Consider the following 20436-nt stretch of genomic DNA (forward strand, 5'->3'; position numbering starts at 1 on the left):
GGTTATAACTGCATATGTAGTAACCTTGAACCTGTCTGAACCTGCATGACAAGCCACAACCCACTATGATGTCCAGTTGATTGTGAGTTGCCATTTAGTTTGGTTGTGTTTTCTGTAGAGTGCCGAAAAAATACTAAGTTTAAAAGTTGAACAACGTGTCAATTTGAAATTTTTAGTAAAATTGCACAAAAAAAAGAATGTTTTTAAAAGCTTACTACAGCCTATGGGAATGACTGCCTGTCTTGTGCGCGAGTGTTTGAGTGGCACAAAAGATTTAGCGAGGGACGTGAGAATATCGATGACGATGAGCGCCATGGACGACCTTGCACTTCAAGAACCGAAGAAAATGTAGAAAAAATCAGTCAGATTTTTCGAAAAGACCACCGATTCAGTGTTCGAATGACAGCTGAATCAGTGAACATTGACAAAGACACCATATGGAAAATTTGCATGAGGATCTTAACATGACGAAAGTTTGTGCAAAGATGGTCCCAAGGGTTCTCACAGCAGAGCAAACAGAACGTCGCAAGGAATGTAGTATTGACATTCTGCAGAAACTTCACACAGATCCAAACCTGTTTCATAAAGTACTTCCGGTACTATCCTGAAACCAAAAAACAGGCAATGCACTGGAAAACACAGTCATCACCAAGAATGAAAAAAGCTTGTCAAAGCAAGTCAAAATTCAAACCAATGCTCATTGTTTTTTTCGATATCAAGAGTGTAATTTTGGAAGAAAGGGTTCCAGAAGGCACAACAGTCAATCAGCATTATTATAAGGAATTTTTGAAAAGCTGAGAGAAAGAGTCAGAAAGAAACGTCCGCAACTGTGGAAAAATGGTTTCTTTCTTCACTAGGACAATGCGCCTGCTCACACAGCACTTTCTGCAAAGCAGTTTTTGACGACAAACACATTACTACACTTGAACATCCTCAATATTCACCCGATTTAGCACCTTGCGATTTTTATTTTTTTCCAAAAGTTAAATCAGTGCTTAAAGGGACACTGTCACGATTGGACTTGGAGATGCCGCTGACTTGCATTGACTCTACTATGCAGGAAGGCACGGAGTCTAACGTGCCCCCGGTATTCACCAGGGACCCCCGCAAGGAGGTATGGGCTTGGCTGCGTGGGGCACGCAAGTCGCGGTCCTTCAAGCTAGTTAACAGTGCAGCGGGAGATTGCAGGAGTAGTCGTACGGTCTGGGTCATAGCCAAATGGTAGCGCAGTACACAAGGGTGATCCAGAAGAATGGTCGAGAGGATAGCCAAGGGTCAGAGTCCAATAAACGAAGAAGCCAAATCGTGGAACAGAGAATGGTCAGAAACAAGCCGGAGGTCAAACACCAAAGGAAACTGGAATATGGGAACAGGACACAACGCTGGAGAAAGGTGAAACCAATACTCTGGCACTGGATAAGGAAAAGGAGGGGCTATTTATAGTAAGGCACTAGCCCTGATTAGACCTGTGGCGGTCAGGTGCTCCTGACTGCCGATATAACTTAGACGAAGCGTCCCATTGCCTAGCAACGGGACGTGCGCACTGCACATGCGTGGCCGCGAGCCCGGAAGTGTGTCCCGTTGCTAGGCAACGGGACGGGGATCCGACGGCCGAGTCAGGCGTCTACTCCCAACACCGAGCATGGTGTGAGAGCGGCGCCTGACAGACACATTTTGAGTCAGTTGATGCTGTAAAGAAGAAAACGGCAGATATGTTGAAACAAGTGACAGAAATTGATTCGCTTCATGCCTTTGACCACTGGAAAACAAGACTACTTCCCATTTGACTACAGTATTAGTACACATGGGGAGTATATCGAAGGGGACAAACATTAAATTTGTAATACCAATAAATAAAAGTGAGTTTTTTAATCAGTCTTGTTATTTAATATCTCGTACCTCGGGTGGCCGAGTTAAATAGTGTAGTGAGAACAGGGGTCAATGCAGGCTGCAAGGAGGAGTAGAAGTCATTTGTAAAGCCATCAGGTCCCAGGGCCTTTCCGTGCTTGATAGATTTTTATGGCTCCCATGACCTCATCTTTCGTCCGGTCTGAACACAAGGCCAAAGCCTTTTCTGGTGACAAGGATGGGAGCAAGATAGAAGCCAGAAACTCATTAATGAATTCAGTAGAGTGCTGGATCAAAGATGTGACATCCTTTAGGTTATATAGACCTTCATAATAAGATGCAAATTTGTTTGCTATGCCAAGTGGGTTGGAGATATCAGTACCTTGTACGTTGCGTAGGGTCTTAACCCGGTTTATAGTATTCTTTTCATGAAGTTTACGGGCCAGCAATCTGCTCGCTCTATTAGAAATGCTGATTGAGTCTAGCTATGGTATTGTTAACCTATATAAGAAAGGCTTAATTAATTTTCCTGCATAATGCATTTAGTTCTGCTTTGATCTTGCAATCTGAGCGGGTATATTTATGCAGGGTCTCCAATGATATACATTTTGTCTCATGCAAAGCCTGTACTTCGGACTGTGTTTTTTTAATTGCTGCATGAATTCTTATAATGGCCTTAAGGGCACACCAGTGGGTGTAAACTGAGGTATCTTCTGGTTTATTGGTCTCTAAATAGGAATCAAGGGCATCCTGCATGATCCATGTCCCACCAACATCGGCTAATATATAGTCTGCCAGTCTCCAGGGTCGACGAGGGCGGTCTCCAGCAATGAGTTCCAACTGCCACAAAATAGGGGCATGTTCAGAGCAGGTTATAAGTAAAAATGTTAGCATTTATGATACGCTGAAGGGACCATTTATCAGATAACACAAGGTCAATACGGGAATATGAATTGTGTACATGGGACAAATACATGTAATCCTTCTCTCCTGGATGATAAGTTTGTCACACATCATACAAATCATACTCCACTAGGAGTTTAGAGAAGACAGAGGAGATAGAAGCAAAGAAAGCCATGGACTCTTTGGAGGGGCTAGAGGAGCGATCTAATCTGTAGTCTGGAGCTACATTAATGTCACCCATACATAATAGTGTTCCTCATTTTACATTGTGAATTAAGAAAGGAAAGTTGACGGGTGTTCAGGACGTAAAGAGAGACTAGTGTAAAAACTCTGATGTCCTATCTTTCCCAGCAGGTATCTGCCATTTTTATCGGTGTCTTGTTTCTCTAGTTTCAAAGGGCAATTAGCAGCAATCAAAATGGCTACTCCATTCCGCTTAAATGGGCCAGACACTGAATAACAGGTTGGATATTTAAGATTGTGGAATTGAGGCGGGGAATGTGTGTGAGGAGAAGTGGGTATCCTGGATAGCTACAATGTCTGCTTTTTGGGCTGCAAAGCTCTTGGGGCAATTCTCCGCTTGTTAGGGGTGTTTAAACTTTTCGCTTTAATGGATAGAAATTTAACCATTATCCTTGGTGACTCAGTTTGCTTTTGGAATGGCCGTTGGGTCTTGTTTTGTCGGGAAACCCCAACGATATTGAATGTTAGCCGCTTGTAAGGCCAACGCAACCTGGTGAAATGACCTGCACTTGGGCAGAGTTGCGGCAGATATATCCATATATAATTGTAAATCCCCCAATTTTGCTCAAGTAGTAAAAGATGGCAAGGAAGCTTGCAGAATCTGTTCTTTAATTCTGTAAAAGTGCACCCGTAGTAATGTATCTTTGGGTGCAGAGTCCAGAGCATTCCGATAATTGGGGAGATGGCGTATACGATCTATGAGGAGGTCATTGGTCGGGGCCATTGGCAGTAATTTGTGGAAAAGGTCCGTGGCATATTCATAAAGTCTGGGATACCTTGGATTTTGATGTTTGCAATGTGATTTGTCCTCAAGATCAACTATTTTGTCCTTATTCACAGCAACTTCTTCTTGTAAAAGGTTATGACCAGATATCAAATTATTATGGGAGGCCACCAGATCTTTCAGCTTGTGCTTAAGTTGATCTGGTCTGGTTCCCAAATGGGTTAGGTCAGCTTTGATTTCTTTGATTGGTGCCCTGAGTTCAGAGGTGATGTCTGTTTTAAGCGCTAGCAACAGAGCCTGAATGGACCTCAAGGTAATAGGACCATCTATTTCTAAGGTCTCTGTGTCATCTGGAGCCCCAGATGGATCTGTTTATGTTCTAGGTGGGGAAACCTGGGGTGTTTGAAGGACTTGTTGTGACGCAGCATGGGATGCAGCAGCATTTGACGAAGATGCGGGAGAGCCAGTGCCGAAGAAGTTCACTGGAGGGATAGGTTTGTCTGGTTTAACTTTCTTGGGAGAAGCCATGATGCCTAGGTAGTTTGGATTACACAAGCTGTATAGTACTGACAACTCCTACGTTAAAGATATCCTCGTAGATAGATATGGTACAAGATGTTATGGCATGAGCAGCGCTTAGTTTAAAGTATGGTCCAGTAAAAGAATAATCAGGCAGACATTTTCAGGTCATCGAAGCTGTGGTAAGTCGGAGGGCAGCTGAAGCAATATAGATTCCTACAGACATGAATGGAGTAGTAGTTTACATGTCACAGGATACAGTTAATTTTTCACTGAAATCATCTGTGAAGACTGGATAAGTACAAGATGTACTGTGAACAAGTAGACACTAGATGGCAGCAATATCCTACTGCAGTGGCACAGAAGCTGGTATTATCTTGCCAATGAAGACAGATATGATAGACATACAGTTTTCTGCAGTGGTCCGCAGCAAGGGACTCCTCCAAAACAAACAACTGCACTGAAGAGGGGAGAATGCAAGCAACCAGATGGGTAAGTACTATAGTAGATACCTTATTGTTGCTGATGACTTCACATCACTCCCACAGGAGGAGTAGGTCCAAGCCCGGACATCAGCTCACAGTCAGCCGCCCAAATAAAAAAACAGGGTTGAAAGGTGCCCCAGGTAATCGGGACAGAATGAGAGGTACTCTGTGATGTTTAGGGTAGGGGAAAGCCTGATATTTGCAGATTAGAGGGTGGAGTGTAAAGGGTCTCAGAGTTTCTGCAACCTCTCGAAATGGTGTCCAAGCCACGCCCCAAATATTAGATGTTTTTTAACACAATATAGTAAAAATATAAAATATATTACATGGTGCAAGGGTAATAGCACTGTGTCGCTCTACTTCTCCCATGTGTTCCTCCATGTTTTCCTCATGTCTTCTGTTTTACTTTACCTTTCCTTAATATCTCCCCTGTTCCAACATCTCTCATTTGTCCTTTGTGTACTTATGTACCTGCAACTTTCCATAATGTCTTCCTTTATTTCTTACCTCTCCCTTATGCCTTCCATGTGGACCTTCTCCTTTCCCTTATCAGTTTCCTTTGTTATGATTTTAACTAGGGATGAGCGCGCTCGGATTTCTGAAATCCGAGCCCACCCGAACGTTGCGGATCCGAGTCGGATCCGAGACAGATCCGGGTATTGGCGCCAAATTCAAAAGTGAAACTGAGGCTCTGACTCATAATCCCGTTGTCGGATCTCGCGATACTCGGATCCTATAAATTCCCCGCTAGTCGCCGCCATCTTCACTCGGGCATTGATCAGGGTAGAGGGAGGGTGTGTTAGGTGGTCCTCTGTGCTGTTTAGTTCTGTGCTGTTTAGTTCTGTGCTGTTTAGTGCTGTGCTGTGCTGTTTAGTGCTGTGCTGTGCTGTGCTGTGCTGTGCTGTGCTGTGCTGTTTAGTGCTGTGCTGTGCTGTGCTGTGCTGTGCTGTGCTGTGTTCTGCAGTATCAGTCCAGTGGTGCTGTGTGCTGTGCTCTGTCCTTCTGAGGTCAGTGGTGCTGCTGGGTCCTGTGCTGTGTCCTGTTCAGTCCAGTGGTGCTGTGTCCTGTGCTCTGTGCTTCTAAGGGCATAGTTATTTCCCCAATATTCCCCTGTGTTTAAAAAAATAAAAAAAAGTTTTTTTTATAAAATACCAAAAACTACTTTAATATTTTTTAATTACCACAAAATTTTCACAACCAATCCTGCAGTATAAGCCCATTGGTACTGCAATATTACCAAGTTCACACATTCAGCAGTAAAAGTCCAGTGGTACTGCAATATTACAAAGTTTACACATTCTGCAGTATCAGTCCAGTGGTGCTGTGTCCTGTGCTCTGTCCTGCTGAGTTCCGTAGTGCTGCTGGGTCCTGTGCCGTGTCCTGTTCAGTCCAGTGGTGCTGTGTCCTGTGCTCTGTGCTTCTAAGGGCATAGTTATTTCCCCATTATTCCCAAGTTTGTAAAAAATAAAAAAAAAGTAAAAAAAAATAAAAAATTAAAAAAAAAAAAATATATAATAATTATAACCAAATTTGCAAAACCAATCCAGCATTATAAGTCCATTGGTACTGCAATATTACCAAGTTCACACATTCAGCAGTAAAAGTCCAGTGGTACTGCAATATTACAAAGTTTACACATTCTGCAGTATCAGTCCAGTGGTGCTGTGTCCTGTGCTCTGTCCTGCTGAGTTCCGTAGTGCTGCTGGGTCCTGTGCCGTGTCCTGTTCAGTCCAGTGGTGCTGTGTCCTGTGCTCTGTGCTTCTAAGGGCATAGTTATTTCCCCATTATTCCCAAGTTTGTAAAAAATAAAAAAAAAGTAAAAAAAAAAAAATAAATATATAATAATTATAACCAAATTTGCAAAACCAATCCAGCATTATAAGTCCATTGGTACTGCAATATTACCAAGTTCACACATTCAGCAGTAAAAGTCCAGTGGTACTGCAATATTACAAAGTTTACACATTCTGCAGTATCAGTCCAGTGGTGCTGTGTCCTGTGCTCTGTCCTGCTGAGTTCCGTAGTGCTGCTGGGTCCTGTGCCGTGTCCTGTTCAGTCCAGTGGTGCTGTGTCCTGTGCTCTGTGCTTCTAAGGGCATAGTTATTTCCCCATTATTCCCAAGTTTGTAAAAAATAAAAAAAAAGTAAAAAAAAATAAAAAATTAAAAAAAAAAAAAAATATATAATAATTATAACCAAATTTGCAAAACCAATCCAGCATTATAAGTCCATTGGTACTGCAATATTACCAAGTTCACACATTCTGCAGTATCTTGTGCTACATATAATGGAGACCAAAAATTTGGAGGATAAAGTAGGGAAAGATCAAGACCCACTTCCTCCTAATGCTGAAGCTGCTGCCACTAGTCATGACATAGACGATGAAATGCCATCAACGTCGTCTTCCAAGCCCGATGCCCAATCTCGTAGTACCGGGCATGTAAAATCCAAAAAGCCCAAGTTAAGAAAAAGTAGCAAAAAGAGAAACTTAAAATCATCTGAGGAGAAACGTAAAGTTGCCAATATGCCATTTACGACACGGAGTGGCAAGGAACGGCTTAGGCCCTGGCCCGTGTTCATGACTAGTGGTTCAGCTTCACCCACGGATCTTAGCCCTCCTCCTCCTCCCCCCCCTACAAAAAATTGAAGAGAGTTATGCTGTCAGCAACAAAACAGCAAACAACTCTGCCTTCTAAAGAGAAATTATCACAAATCCCCAAGGCGAGTCCAAGGGTGTTGGTGGTTGTCAAGCCTGACCTTCCCATCACTGTACGGGAAGAGGTGGCTCGGGAGGAGGCTATTGATGATGTAGCTGGCGCTGTGGAGGAACTTGATGATGAGGATGGTGATGTGGTTATTGTAAATGAGGCACCAGGGGGGGAAACAGCTGATGTCCATGGGATGAAAAAGCCCATCGTCATGCCTGGTCAGAAGACCAAAAAATGCACCTCTTCGGTCTGGAGTTATTTTTATCCAAATCCAGACAACCAATGTATGGCAATATGTAGCTTATGTAAAGCTCAAATAAGCAGGGGTAAGGATCTTGCCCACCTAGGAACATCCTCCCTTATACGTCACCTGAATAACCTTCATAGTTCAGTGGTTAGTTCAGGAACTGGGGCTAGGACCCTCATCGGTACAGGGACACCTAAATCCCGTGGTCCAGTTGGATACACACCAGCAACACCCTCCTCGTCAACTTCCTCCACAATCTCCATCAGATTCAGTCCTGCAGCCCAAGTCACCAGCCAGACTGAGTCCTCCTCAATACGGGATTCATCCGAGGAATCCTGCAGCGGTACGCCTACTACTGCCACTGCTGCTGTTGCTGCTGTTAGTCGGTCATCTTCCCAGAGGGGAAGTCGTAAGACCGCTAAGTCTTTCACCAAACAATTGACCGTCCAACAGTCGTTTGCCATGACCACCAAATACGATAGTAGTCACCCTATTGCAAAGCGTATAACTGCGGCTGTAACTGCAATGTTGGTGTTAGACGTGCGCCCGGTGTCCGCCATCAGTGGAGTGGGATTTAGAGGGTTGATGGAGGTATTGTGTCCCCGGTACCAAATCCCCTCGAGATTCCACTTCACTAGGCAGGCGATACCAAAAATGTACAGAGAAGTACGATCAAGTGTCCTCAGTGCTCTTAAAAATGCGGTTGTACCCACTGTCCACTTAACCACGGACATGTGGACAAGTGGTTCTGGGCAAACGAAGGACTATATGACTGTGACAGCCCACTGGGTAGATGCATCCCCTTCCGCAGCAACAGCAACAGCTGCATCAGTAGCAGCATCTACAAAATGGCTGCTCATGCAAAGGCAGGCAACATTGTGCATTACAGGCTTTAATAAGAGGCACAACGCTGACAACATATTAGAGAAAATGAGGGAAATTATCTCCCAGTGGCTTACCCCACTTAGACTCTCATGGGGATTTGTGGTGTCAGACAATGCCAGTAACATTGTGCGGGCATTAAATATGGGCAATTTCCAGCACGTCCCATGTTTTGCCCACACCATTAATTTGGTGGTGCAGCATTACCTCAAGAGTGACAGGGGTGTGCAGGAGATGCTTGCGGTGGCCCGCAAAATTGCTGGACACTTTCGGCATTCAGCCAGTGCCTACCGCAGACTAGAGACACATCAAAAAAGCTTGAACCTGCCCTGCCATCACCTCAAACAAGAGGTTGTGACGCGCTGGAACTCCACCCTCTATATGCTGCAGAGGATGGAGGAGCAGCAAAAGGCCATTCAGGCCTACACAGCCACCTACGACATAGGCAAAGGAGTGGGGATGCGCCTGAGTCAAGCGCAGTGGAGACTGATTTCCGTGTTGTGCAAGGTTCTGCAGCCATTTGAACTTGCCACACGAGAAGTCAGTTCCGACACTGCCAGCTTGAGTCAGGTCATTCCCCTGATCAGGCTGTTGCAGAAGCAGCTGGAGAAAGTGAGGGAGGAGCTGGTAAGCCATTGCGATTACAGCAAGCATGTAGCTCTTGTGGATGTAGCCCTTCGTACGCTTTGCCAGGATCCGAGGGTGGTCACTCTTTTGAAGTCAGAGGAATACATTCTGGCCACCGTGCTCGATCCTCAGGTTAAAGCGTATGTTGTGTCTCTGTTTCCGGCGGACACAAATCTACAGCGGTGCAAAGACCTGCTGGTCAGGAGATTGTCCTCTGAAGAGGACCGTGACATGCCAACATCTCCACCCTCATTTTCTTCCACATCTATGGCTGCGAGGAAAAAGCTCAGTTTTCCCAAAAGAGGCACTGGCGGGGATGCTGATAACATCTGGTCCGGACTGAAGGACCTGCCAACCATTGCAGACATGTCTACTCTCGCTGCATTGGATGCTGTGACAATAGAAAAAATTGTGGATGATTACTTTGCTGACACCATCCAAGTAGACATGTCAGACAGTCCATATTGTTACTGGCAGGAAAAAAAGGCAGTTTGGAAGCCCCTGTACAAACTGGCTCTATTTTACCTGAGTTGTCCCCCCTCCAGTGTGTACTCGGAAAGAGTTTTTAGTGCAGCGGGGAACCTGGTAAGTGAGCGGCGAAGGAGGTTGCTTCCTCACAACGTTGAAAAAATGATGTTTATAAAAATGAATAATCAATTCCTCAATGAAGTACAGCACTGCCCTCCAGATACTACAGAGGGACCTGTGGTTGTGGAGTCCAGCGGGGACGAATTGATAATGTGTGATGAGGAGGAAGTACACACTGTAGGGGGAGAGGAATCAGAGGTTGAGGATGAGGACGACATCTTGCCTCAGTAGAGCCTGTTTAGTCTGTACAGGGAGAGATGAATAGCTTTTTTGGTGTGGGGGCCCAAACAAACCAATCATTTCAGTCAAAGTTGTTTGGTAGGCCCTGTCGCTGAAATGATTGGTTTGTTAAAGTGTGCATGTCCTATTTCAACAACAGACCTCTCAACTGCAGCTCATCCCTCCTCTGCGGGGATAATGTCTCCTGTGCTCTGACACGTCACTCTGTGTACTCTCAGCCTCAGGATCTGACACTACAGCTACCATGCCTCTTGTAGCAGCCCTCACTCCAGGGCCTCTTCCATGTGCAGTGTCCCCCTCTCTCTTGGGTTCACTATAGTGGCATGGAGTTCTCCCCCTCATCCAGGGCACACATTCCTTGCCCTGGCTCAGTCACCACGCTCAGACTTCCAGGCAATGCTGGGGGAGCCTGGGAGCTTCCACCCCAGGTCCCCAGCTACAACTCTCCTCTCCTGTGTCTTCTCTCTCTTTCTGACACTTTAAAGATCGTGCCTTTAAATGAAAAAGTCAGTCTTCATTGCACGACTATGTGCAAGTGCAACAGGGACATTTTTTTGGGTTTACAAAGTCAAACAATAACACTACGACCCTGTCTGTCTGGGGTCTGTCAATGACGAATTGTCTGGAGCATGTTTTGAGGAGGTATTGTGGCCCCGGTATCAAATTGGGTACCGGGGCCACCCCACTATGCAGTCCAGATACTTGTTTGGTGGAATTCCGACACGTGGAGGGTTTTTTAATTATATTGTGGCCTCGGTACCAAATTGTGTACCGGGGCCACCACACTACGCAGTCAAGATACTTATTTGGTGGAATTCAGACCAGTTGAGGGTTTTATTATTATATTGTGTGGACCACTCTATCTATACCACACTACAACTCTATACCACTCTATTTCCTACTTTAATTCTATTTAATTCTATTTCCTACTTTAATTCTATTACTAATTAATTAACATAAAGAGGAACAAAAAAAACCAATTTTACCAAAAGTATAATATGACTTAGACTTACAAACACTACACTTGAAAGATCGTGCCTTTAAATGAAAAAGTAAGTCTTCATTGCACGACTATGTGCAACAGGGACAGTTTTTTTCTTTACAAAGTCAACTAATAACACTTGGACCCTGTCTGTCTTTAACATACTTAATGGGATCTCAATGACGAATTGTCTGTAGCATGTTTGGAGGAGGTATTGTGGCCCCGGTATCAAGTTGGGTACCGGGGCCACCCCACTACGCAGTCCAGATACTTGTTTGGTGGAATTCTGACACGTGGAGGGTGTATTTATTTTATTGTGGCCCCGGTATCAAGTTGGGTACCGGGGCCACCCCACTACGCAGTCCAGATACTTGTTTGGTGGAATTCTGACACGTGGAGGGTTTTTTAATTATATTGTGGCCTCGGTACCAAATTGTGTACCGGGGCCACCACACTACGCAGTCAAGATAGATAGATGCGTATCATAGATAAAGTACATTCAGTGGTGTGGGGCAAATTGAAAAATATTCAAAATGCACTGACATTATCAAAAACAAGAGGTTGTCACACGCTAAAACTCCAACATGTATATGATGGAGAGGATGGAGGAGCAGCCGTATGTGTAGTGTAATGCAGACCTGTTGAAGGTTTTTTATATATTTTATTGTGGTGCCCAGTGCCCACTCCTCTACGCAGTCCAGGTACATTTATTGGTGCGATTCATAAAAGTTCAGGGTTTTTAAGATATTGTGGTGACCCACTCCTCTACGCAGTCCAGGTACATTTATTGGTGCGATTCATAAAAGTTCAGGGTTTTTAATATATTGTGGTGACCCACTCCTCTACGCAGTCCAGGTACATTTATTGGTGCGATTCATAAAAGTTCAGGGTTTTTAATATATTGTGGTGACCCACTCCTCTACGCAGTCCAGGTACATTTATTGGTGCGATTCATAAAAGTTCAGGGTTTTTAATATATTGTGGTGACCCACTCCTCTACGCAGTCCAGGTACATTTATTGGTGCGATTCATAAAAGTTCAGGGTTTTTAATATATTGTGGTGACCCACTCCTCTACGCAGTCCAGGTACAATTATTGGTGCGAATCATAAAAGTTCAGGGTTTTTAAGATATTGTGGTGACCCACTCCTCTACGCAGTCCAGAAAGATACCTTTTTGCAACGTTTTGGACTAATAACTATATTGTGAGGTGTTCAGAATACACTGTAAATTAGTGGAAATGCTTGTTATTGAATGTTATTGAGGTTAATAATAGCCTAGGAGTGAAAATAAGCCCAAAAACTTGATTTTTAAACTTTTTATGTTTTTTTCAAAAAAAATCCGAATCCAATACCTTAAATTCGAACCGAGACCTTTCGTCAAGTGTTTTGCGAGACAAATCCAAACCTCAAAAATAACGAAAATCCGGATCCAAAACACAAAACACGAGACCTCAAAAGTCGCCGGTGCACATCCCTAATTTTAACGGGGAGTTCCAGATTGGGTGGGGGGACCCGGTTTTTGCTGCTTGTGGTGCAATATATTTACAAATCGATTTTCCGAATGACTTAACTCACAGGAATAGGAATAAAGAATAGTTTATGATTAAATGCTGCTGCTATGTTGTGTTATGCAATTCTGTAATATTTGTGTCAGCTAATGTCTTTTTCAAAGTCTTTTTCTGAGCACCTTCAAACGGTCTCTCAAAACCCATCTGTTCCTCAAAGCCTATCAACCATCCACCTAACCTTCTTCATCCTTGTTCTCCTCACCTCCCACTTCCCTCTTCGCACTCCTCTTGTGCTTGATCTCCTTCTTCACTGACTCCTCTTGTGCCTGATGTCTGTTTCCCTTCCCTTTGATATGTAAGCTCTTATGAGCATGGCCTTCTTCCTTCTGTCTAAATAACATTTCTTCTTCTTCAACATCAATGTACTTGCTTTGCTTGCAGCTTTTTGAGTCTTGGTTTTACTTGTTTTGCTCTGTACTGTTGTACCCTGTAAGGTCTACTGTTTGTATTTTATTTTGTAATTTATATGGTGCTATGGAAACCTTGTGGGGCCATATAAATAAAGAATAATAATAATAATTTTCAATTGCTTACATAATCTAGATATCTACCTGGAGCAGATTAATATATTATTATTAGAGATGCTCAGGCTCGGTTCCCCGAGAACTGAACACACCCGAACTTAGCAGATCCGAGTACCGAGCCAAGCCGGCCCGGTATTTTCGTGCACCCTCACAATTGAAAAGGAGGCCAAACGTCATTGTTACGTCGTTGGATCTCGGATCTCATGAGCTTTGGATTCTATAAATACCGCCCTCCACGGTGATCCAGCGCCATTTCACAGAGAGACACAGAAGGGGTAGCACAGTTCTTGGCAGACTCTAGTGCAGTTGGGCAGCTTCATTGGTAGAATAGAAAGAGGAGGGGTAGCAGTGTTCTTCAAAGTCTCCAGTGACATTCAGGAGATCTCCATTGCTCCAATGCTAATTGCACCACTTTTCTTTACTGACACTGCTGTGTGTCAATGTTTCCTAGATGTGCTAGGAACCGCCGTGTGTTTGAGTCATTGCTCTGTCGCTTAGCATCCTGCCAGGTCGCTGCAGTCTTTGTTTGAAAGTGTATGAAAATAATATTGTGACCTGTGAGGTGGTCAAAATTGACTGCAAATGACTTGAAATTAATGTTAATAAGGTTAATAATAATGTAGGGGGAAACAAAAGCAAAAATATGTGATTTTAGAAAAAAAAAATAGGGATTTTAGAAAAAAATCGGGATCCAAGACAAAATCTAAAATGCGCAAGGGGGGTTTTCACAAACCAAAACACAAAGTTAATTAATCCAGATCCAAAACCGGAACACGGGTGTTAGTGAACATCTCTAACTATTATGCATCATTTATTTATATATTTAATAGTACTTGTAAACTGTTGAGAACTGAAGTACTAATGTCCTGCCAGGATACTGTGGAGACTGGTGTTTGTGCCAGATAACAGTTTAAATCAGGTTAAAAAACTTTACAGCCTTGGAAGAATGCAGGAGGGAGAGAGGGCTTCCATTCATTGGGCCCTTTTCTGGTTCTTCTAACAGACAGACAGCAGGCTAAGTAGTAGTTGCATGTGCAACTATGAAATATACATGCATTAAAGTTAAAAAGTTATCTTTCTTTTTTCCATAAGTTTTTTTAGAATGTGTGGTCTCCATTGGCAGTTAAAGGCGTACTTGAAATGGTTTTTTGACTTTTTTTTATCTAGCGCCCTAGATCATAACTTTTTTTCAGATAACGTAGAAGTATCAAAAGTACACTCTTCTAAATGTATTTCTTACAAGTGTATCTTAAGATGTATACAGTACAGTTAGAGTTTGTGAGGCCAGGAAGGTCCAGACTACCCATGGTGTTCATGACTACCAGCCTCTTTCTCTGGAATGCTAGCTCTGTCTGCAACAAACTTATATTCATCTAAGGTCTATTTCTCTCTAATTCCTTCATCCTCTTTGTCATCACTATAATTTGTCTTTCACTCTCTGACTATGCTTCTTCTGCAGCTTACTCCTATGGATGTCTCTTCCTCACTTTCAATCCTCAACCCTGTGCCTGTCAATTTGGTGGAGTATGTTTCTCCCTCTCCTTTTGAAACCTGCCACTCTGCACTGGCACATTTTTATTTTCATCTCCAAACATTCCCTAATATCGCTAATCCTCCAGAAACCTCTCTTGACCCTACCTCTTTTTAAAACTAATGTACTCTTTCTCTCCTCCCCTTTGCTTCCAGACTTGTGAGACTTGTGTACAACATCCTAACACACACCCCATCCTCTCACTCCCTCCTCAACCCTCTGCAATCTGGCTTCTTCCTATTAGATTCCACTGAGACTGCCTTTACTAATGTGAAAATATTATCTGCTTACAGGGTACATCTCCATACTCATCTACCTTTACCTCTCTGCTGCTTTCAATAATGTTGACCCCCCCACCCCTCTTCCTCCACACACCTTTCATTCCCTCTGCCTTCATGTCACTGTGCTCTGCTGGTTCACCTCCTACATTTCTGAATCCTCCTTCAGTATCTCTTCTTCTGGTACACACTCCCCTCCATTCCCACTATCTCCTAGGGTCTCTCAAGGCTATGTTTTTTGGCCCTCTGCTTTTGTCTCTTTATACTTTTTCTCGTATAACTAACACACACCTTTGCATCTACTACCACTACTATGCAAATAGCACCCACATCTACCTCTCCTCTCCAAACGCCTCTCATTTTATTTTATTTCATGTAACCTACTGCCTGTGCACCATCTCCACTTGTGTGATGTCTCAACAGTACAAAAATCTCAAAACTGAGCTCATCATCTTCCCTCCTCCATGTGTCAGCACTTCCCTAGTCTCCCTCATTGTTGAAAGCATCATGCTGTCCCTAGTTCCCAATGCCTGGTGCCTTGGTGGCAACCTTCCTTTTACTGACATGTCTCCTCCTGTTTTTCAACATTTCTAAAATATACCCTTTTCTCACTCAACATGATACCAAAAATCTGATTTATTCTTTTGACTACTGCAACTTTCTCCTGTCTGGTGTTCCCGTCACTGGTCTATCCCTTCTCCAATCTATCAGAAATGCTACAGTGACACTGATCTTCCTCTTTCATTGTCCCACATCTGTTGCAACATGCTGCAAATCCCTAAATTAGCTCAAATAACCTCCAGAATCAATTTTTGCTATTCACTCTCACTTTTAAAGCCCTCAACAACGTATACCTGTCATCATTCTCTTGTCATGAGATGCTCACCTTCATAATCTTATATATTCCTCTAACCTGTTCCTCTTCTGTGCTGTTCCTATCTTGCCTGACCAGCCTCTCCCCCAACCTTCAATCTTTCAAGAGCTCTCTCAAAATCCACCTTTTCATTATTGCCTATCACACCCCTACCTGCTGGAACTTCAGGTCCCCACTCAGCACTTTTTTATTTCAAGTCCAGAATGCCAGTTGCAAGACATTGTGGGTTGCAAAAAGGACATGTGTTATTGGTGGTCACAGTAAAGAGCAAGGAGCTCACTTCTATACAGCAGGGGCCTCACAGTCCTCCTTGTTGAGCATAGTGCTCAGATAGAGTGGAGCGGAAATTAGTTCCTCATATGTGTAGAACTTACTTTCTCTTCAAGTAACGCACTGCTGTTACTTAAGCAACTCTACACTTGCAGCAGAACTTATTATTTAAGTATTGCCAGAGTACTACTTAAATAATCCATTCTGCACATGAATTAAGTTTATTAGGTGACCAGCACAGCGTTTTATATTGCGGGCCTTGAACCATACTTACATGGTTTGAAAGTGCTTTTTCCCACAACTACAGGACCTGTCTGCAGTAAAAGTAATCAAACAAAAGGAATTGATGAAAACTCCCTTAAAAAGGGAAAATGAGAGTGTCACCTGCCCATTAAGCTAGGACTGTGGGAGGATTGTCAGGTATAAAAACCTGTGTAAGGAATTACTCTGATATTTGCACCTCTGACCACTAGTGGTCTCTGTATTTGTAAACTTGCCCTTAAATTTGCCCTTTTCCAAGATGGTCAGCATGGCACCAAGAGAAACCATCTTGGATCCTGTTTCCTGTTTGGGCCTATAATAGGCACCTCCTGGATCAGACATGTGCTTGAGTATTCTGCCTGCTCAGCTCCTGCTACTTGCCACTCTTGCTTGCATCCGGGACTACCCACTTGTGTATCGACCCAGCAAATCTCTATCTAATGTGAAAGTAATAATTAACAAAAACCCCTCTATTGCCAATTAGTTCAATAGAATGAACCAATCAACTTGAATTTTGTGTTTGTGCTTTTAAGAGAACGGGAAAAACACATATTACATAACAAGAGACATGGTTTTAGTAAATTTCCATTATTACACAATTCATGAACAAAACAACAAAGTTATATAATTGTCACGTGATTTTCATTTCACAATCGCCGAATAAGGCCAAAGAAATATTGGCTCCAAATAAGGTCAAGATGACCCGTCAAAAAGAACATGTCACTTTAATGATAGAGACTTAGATTGCCAGCAGTGATGTAAGCTGGGAAGGTGTGTTTTAAAATAAGGAGTAACCTTTCTATAAAAGTAGGACTTAATCAAATATAGATTGTCAATTAGCATTTGAGACCCTGGCCGTATGTCTGCTTCGTCCAGTGTGGCTGTATCTATGCATAATATCATTATAATAAATAGAAATATTATATTTTGGAAACCTGCTCATCTCATTTATTATTTAAAGAGAAGAAAAGAGAAAATCTTATACACTAACCACTTGTTACCGACCAGACAAACGTCTTACTACTCGCTGTATATCTGTTCGGCCATTTAACTTAAGATAATACAACCAGTATCGTTACAACCTGCTTGTTCTATTGTTCAGTGTGACCGATGCTAGAAAAACTGTCCAGTGTCTAGAGAGTTGATCTCTGTTTATTTAGTGCTTAGGGTCACTCCCAGCATACACATGAGCCCTTTTCCCAGCCTTCCCCCCTCCCGGCCTTTATTCTTGGTTATCTAGGGCTTCTCGGCACAGCTCCTCGGTTTTGCACTGTCATGCATTGCCCCTGGGGGTATCTGGGTTGCCCAGCCTCGTCCATCGGGCTCCCACAGATTACGGGAGCACAGTTTGCCAGGTACTAACATTTTTCACTTCAGTACGACAGATTCTAGTGGGCGAGGAAGTATTCCAGGCGATGCACCAGAGCTTGTCCGCGGTTCAGGTGGAGCAGTTGCTGTAGCCGAAGAATGACGCCATTCAGCATGACGTACTGGAGCGAGAAAGGAAACCCTTTGGATGTGGGACAGATGACATGTGTCTCCGGTGAGTATGACAGGTCATGTTAGTACAGTGCCGACTCTTCAGACGTTGGCCAGTGTTGACACAATCTAATGTGGCTATGTTATACACTCACCAATCTCGGCTGGATATCAGCGAACCTCACTGCGCATGCAGATTCACAGTTTGACGATGGTTATCTGGGTAGAGTCTTGTAAGTCCTGCCCCAATTGACTAGCAGGTCATTTTTATTTTTTACTTGGAAACTGGACCTATGGGAGGCTAGAACATGCTTTGTTATCTCCATATGAGAAGCTACATTTTTATCTATGAGGAGGATCTAGTATGCGTCTATGTGATGTGTTTGCGATTGTAGAAATCGGGTCAACATTGATGAGACTGGGTGGAGTCTCCATGCTTACTAGCTTTGGGATGATGTCTCCCACACAGGGACCTCTCCAGTCAAAATGTATGTTTCGCCATTTATACATTCACTAAAACTATGTACCTCCATGCACTCAACACTTCACGAGTTTATTTATGATTGAATATCTCACATGCGGCATTTGCGTCTCATTACTTCATTTGTTGCTGACTACTATGTAAGTTTCTTTATACATATTTCATTGATAAAGCCTCTATTAGATGACTACATAAAGATAAGGTTCGTATGTACCTTTAACAGCATTTCCTTAGGGTAATGGAAGCTATAGGAAATAGTTATTATTTAGCTTCCCTATGATTGGTTGATACGAGTTTATATGTCCAGCTACGTCATCATTGGAAGCATTATAGCACCGACCCATGAGTTGACGGGTGCGCTGAGGATCTCATGTGCTCAATTTCTATGGCTGCAGGAATGGAAAAAATAATTATGGGTTGGAGCTGACTGGAATTATATCTTAGCAGTGCAAATTACAATGCGGCTTTGGTCCACAAGAAATAGTGGGGATTTCCTTGGGAATCCAATATCCATGTCAGACAGCTCATTCATTGTACCTTCGGTATATCTATCATTACTAGTGGATACCTCTACGGAGTTACACAGCTTTCGATGAATAGCTAGTCTCTTATGGCTACCCGCCACTCAGTAGCGCAAAAGACTGTTTTGTGTTTTTTTATTAGAAGACTCTGTGTTATCATGTAATATATAAACAAGTGGACATAATCTATGGCTCCTTGTTGGTGCTATTCAATACGTAAACACAGTTGGCCCAGTCTGATATTTGTGATTCTTTATTAAACTTGTGTCAACCAATGTAGAAACTCACAACTATCCAGCGATTTCATGATTGTAGAGTATAGATAGATTTTTTAATCAGTGATTGCCAGGATGCTTATCTCAGTCATTAGCCCTATGCTGCTTTCTGATTTTCGGGACATACTTATCTCAGTTTTACTTACCCTACACTGATTTCTAGTTTGAAGATATATAATCTCATACCTTTTAGACAACTACTAAAACAATGAGATCATTCCAAGGTCCGGCTTTTCAATCACTACACTTTACTCATTTCAATAACCTTGCATGAACGCCATCTTCCTTGAGATGATGCACATTTTACTGGAGAGAAATACCTTGTTTTTTACTCTTTTTCTCTCATTGTAAATGTACATGACAGTATTCGGACACATTAGTGTTGTGCACCACCCTGTAACACTTGCCTGCTCTTCTGCTTTTGTGCATCTATATTGTTCTATGTGGTAGCACTTTCCAGTGACTGTAAATAATAGATTAATACACTGACGGGACACTATTAGTACTTTTTTATGTTTAAAATCTTGGAGTAGACTAGAACTATTGGATTCATAGGTAGATCTAGTGCAGCGATACTCGTAGTCATTCTACACTCTAAAAGTCCAAGAAATATCATTTAGGTAACAGGCGTTGTTTCATCGCTTTACATGCAGACCCAACCATATGACCATCCACCCTAAGTAAGAAGTCTTTAGCTTTTAGTCCTCAAGGGGATGTCACGTTAATTGATACATGTGACTTTCGCTCCCCTGAATATTTCATTTTGAGGCAATTTTTTATGTGGATCATTGAATTTATCGGCTTAGAACTATGAAACCCATTCGATCATGTTTGGGGCAGCTGCCACTGTGGCTTTAGTAGGGTCTTCCATTGAAGCAATAACGCATTTATTAAAAGGATGGAAGTCCAATAGCTACAAGATCATGACACACAGTCTAAACGTGCTGCGAAGTCCAGGGTGCTTGCTAATCACATGTTAATTGAGGGAATATGTTATTCCAAATTCACAGGTCCAGGACAAAGCAATATGGGTAAACTATGTTGGTTAACTGGTCCATCACAGGCTGATCTGACTATATGTAGACTATATGTAGGCTATATGTAGAGGGATGTTGTTCATACAAAGGGATGTTTCACCCATAACTAGATTTGGCAATTTTTGGGTGGTCCATGCAATTTACCGGCTTGGACCCCAAACAACACAACACCTGGTCATTTAGAATTGTCGCAGCTACTGCTTCAGCTTGAGAAAGGTCTTCCATCGCAGCATTACAGCACTTTGGGTGATGGTAGTCTGCTGCTTTCCAGACACTTTAGACCTGCTGGAAGGTATTATATCAAGCTCCCTCTGTTACCCAAGGCTTTGCTGCTTGTTTAT

At 42.9% G+C, this 20436-nt stretch overlaps 1 protein-coding gene across 1 annotated transcript in view; it reads left to right on the top strand.

Moving 5' to 3' along the window:
• The first annotated feature begins 1252 nt into the window (after positions 1-1252).
• Positions 1253-20436, top strand: part of LOC142151411 (olfactory receptor 10G7-like) — a 32119-nt gene continuing 12935 nt past the window's right edge. The window contains exon 1 of the mRNA XM_075207059.1: positions 1253-1392. Within this exon, the coding sequence (XP_075063160.1) occupies positions 1253-1392 (140 nt within the window). The remainder of the gene's footprint in view (positions 1393-20436) is intronic.

The sequence above is a fragment of the Mixophyes fleayi genome, chromosome 1 (assembly GCF_038048845.1).
Source record: "Mixophyes fleayi isolate aMixFle1 chromosome 1, aMixFle1.hap1, whole genome shotgun sequence".
Classification (NCBI taxonomy): Eukaryota; Metazoa; Chordata; class Amphibia; order Anura; family Limnodynastidae; genus Mixophyes; species Mixophyes fleayi.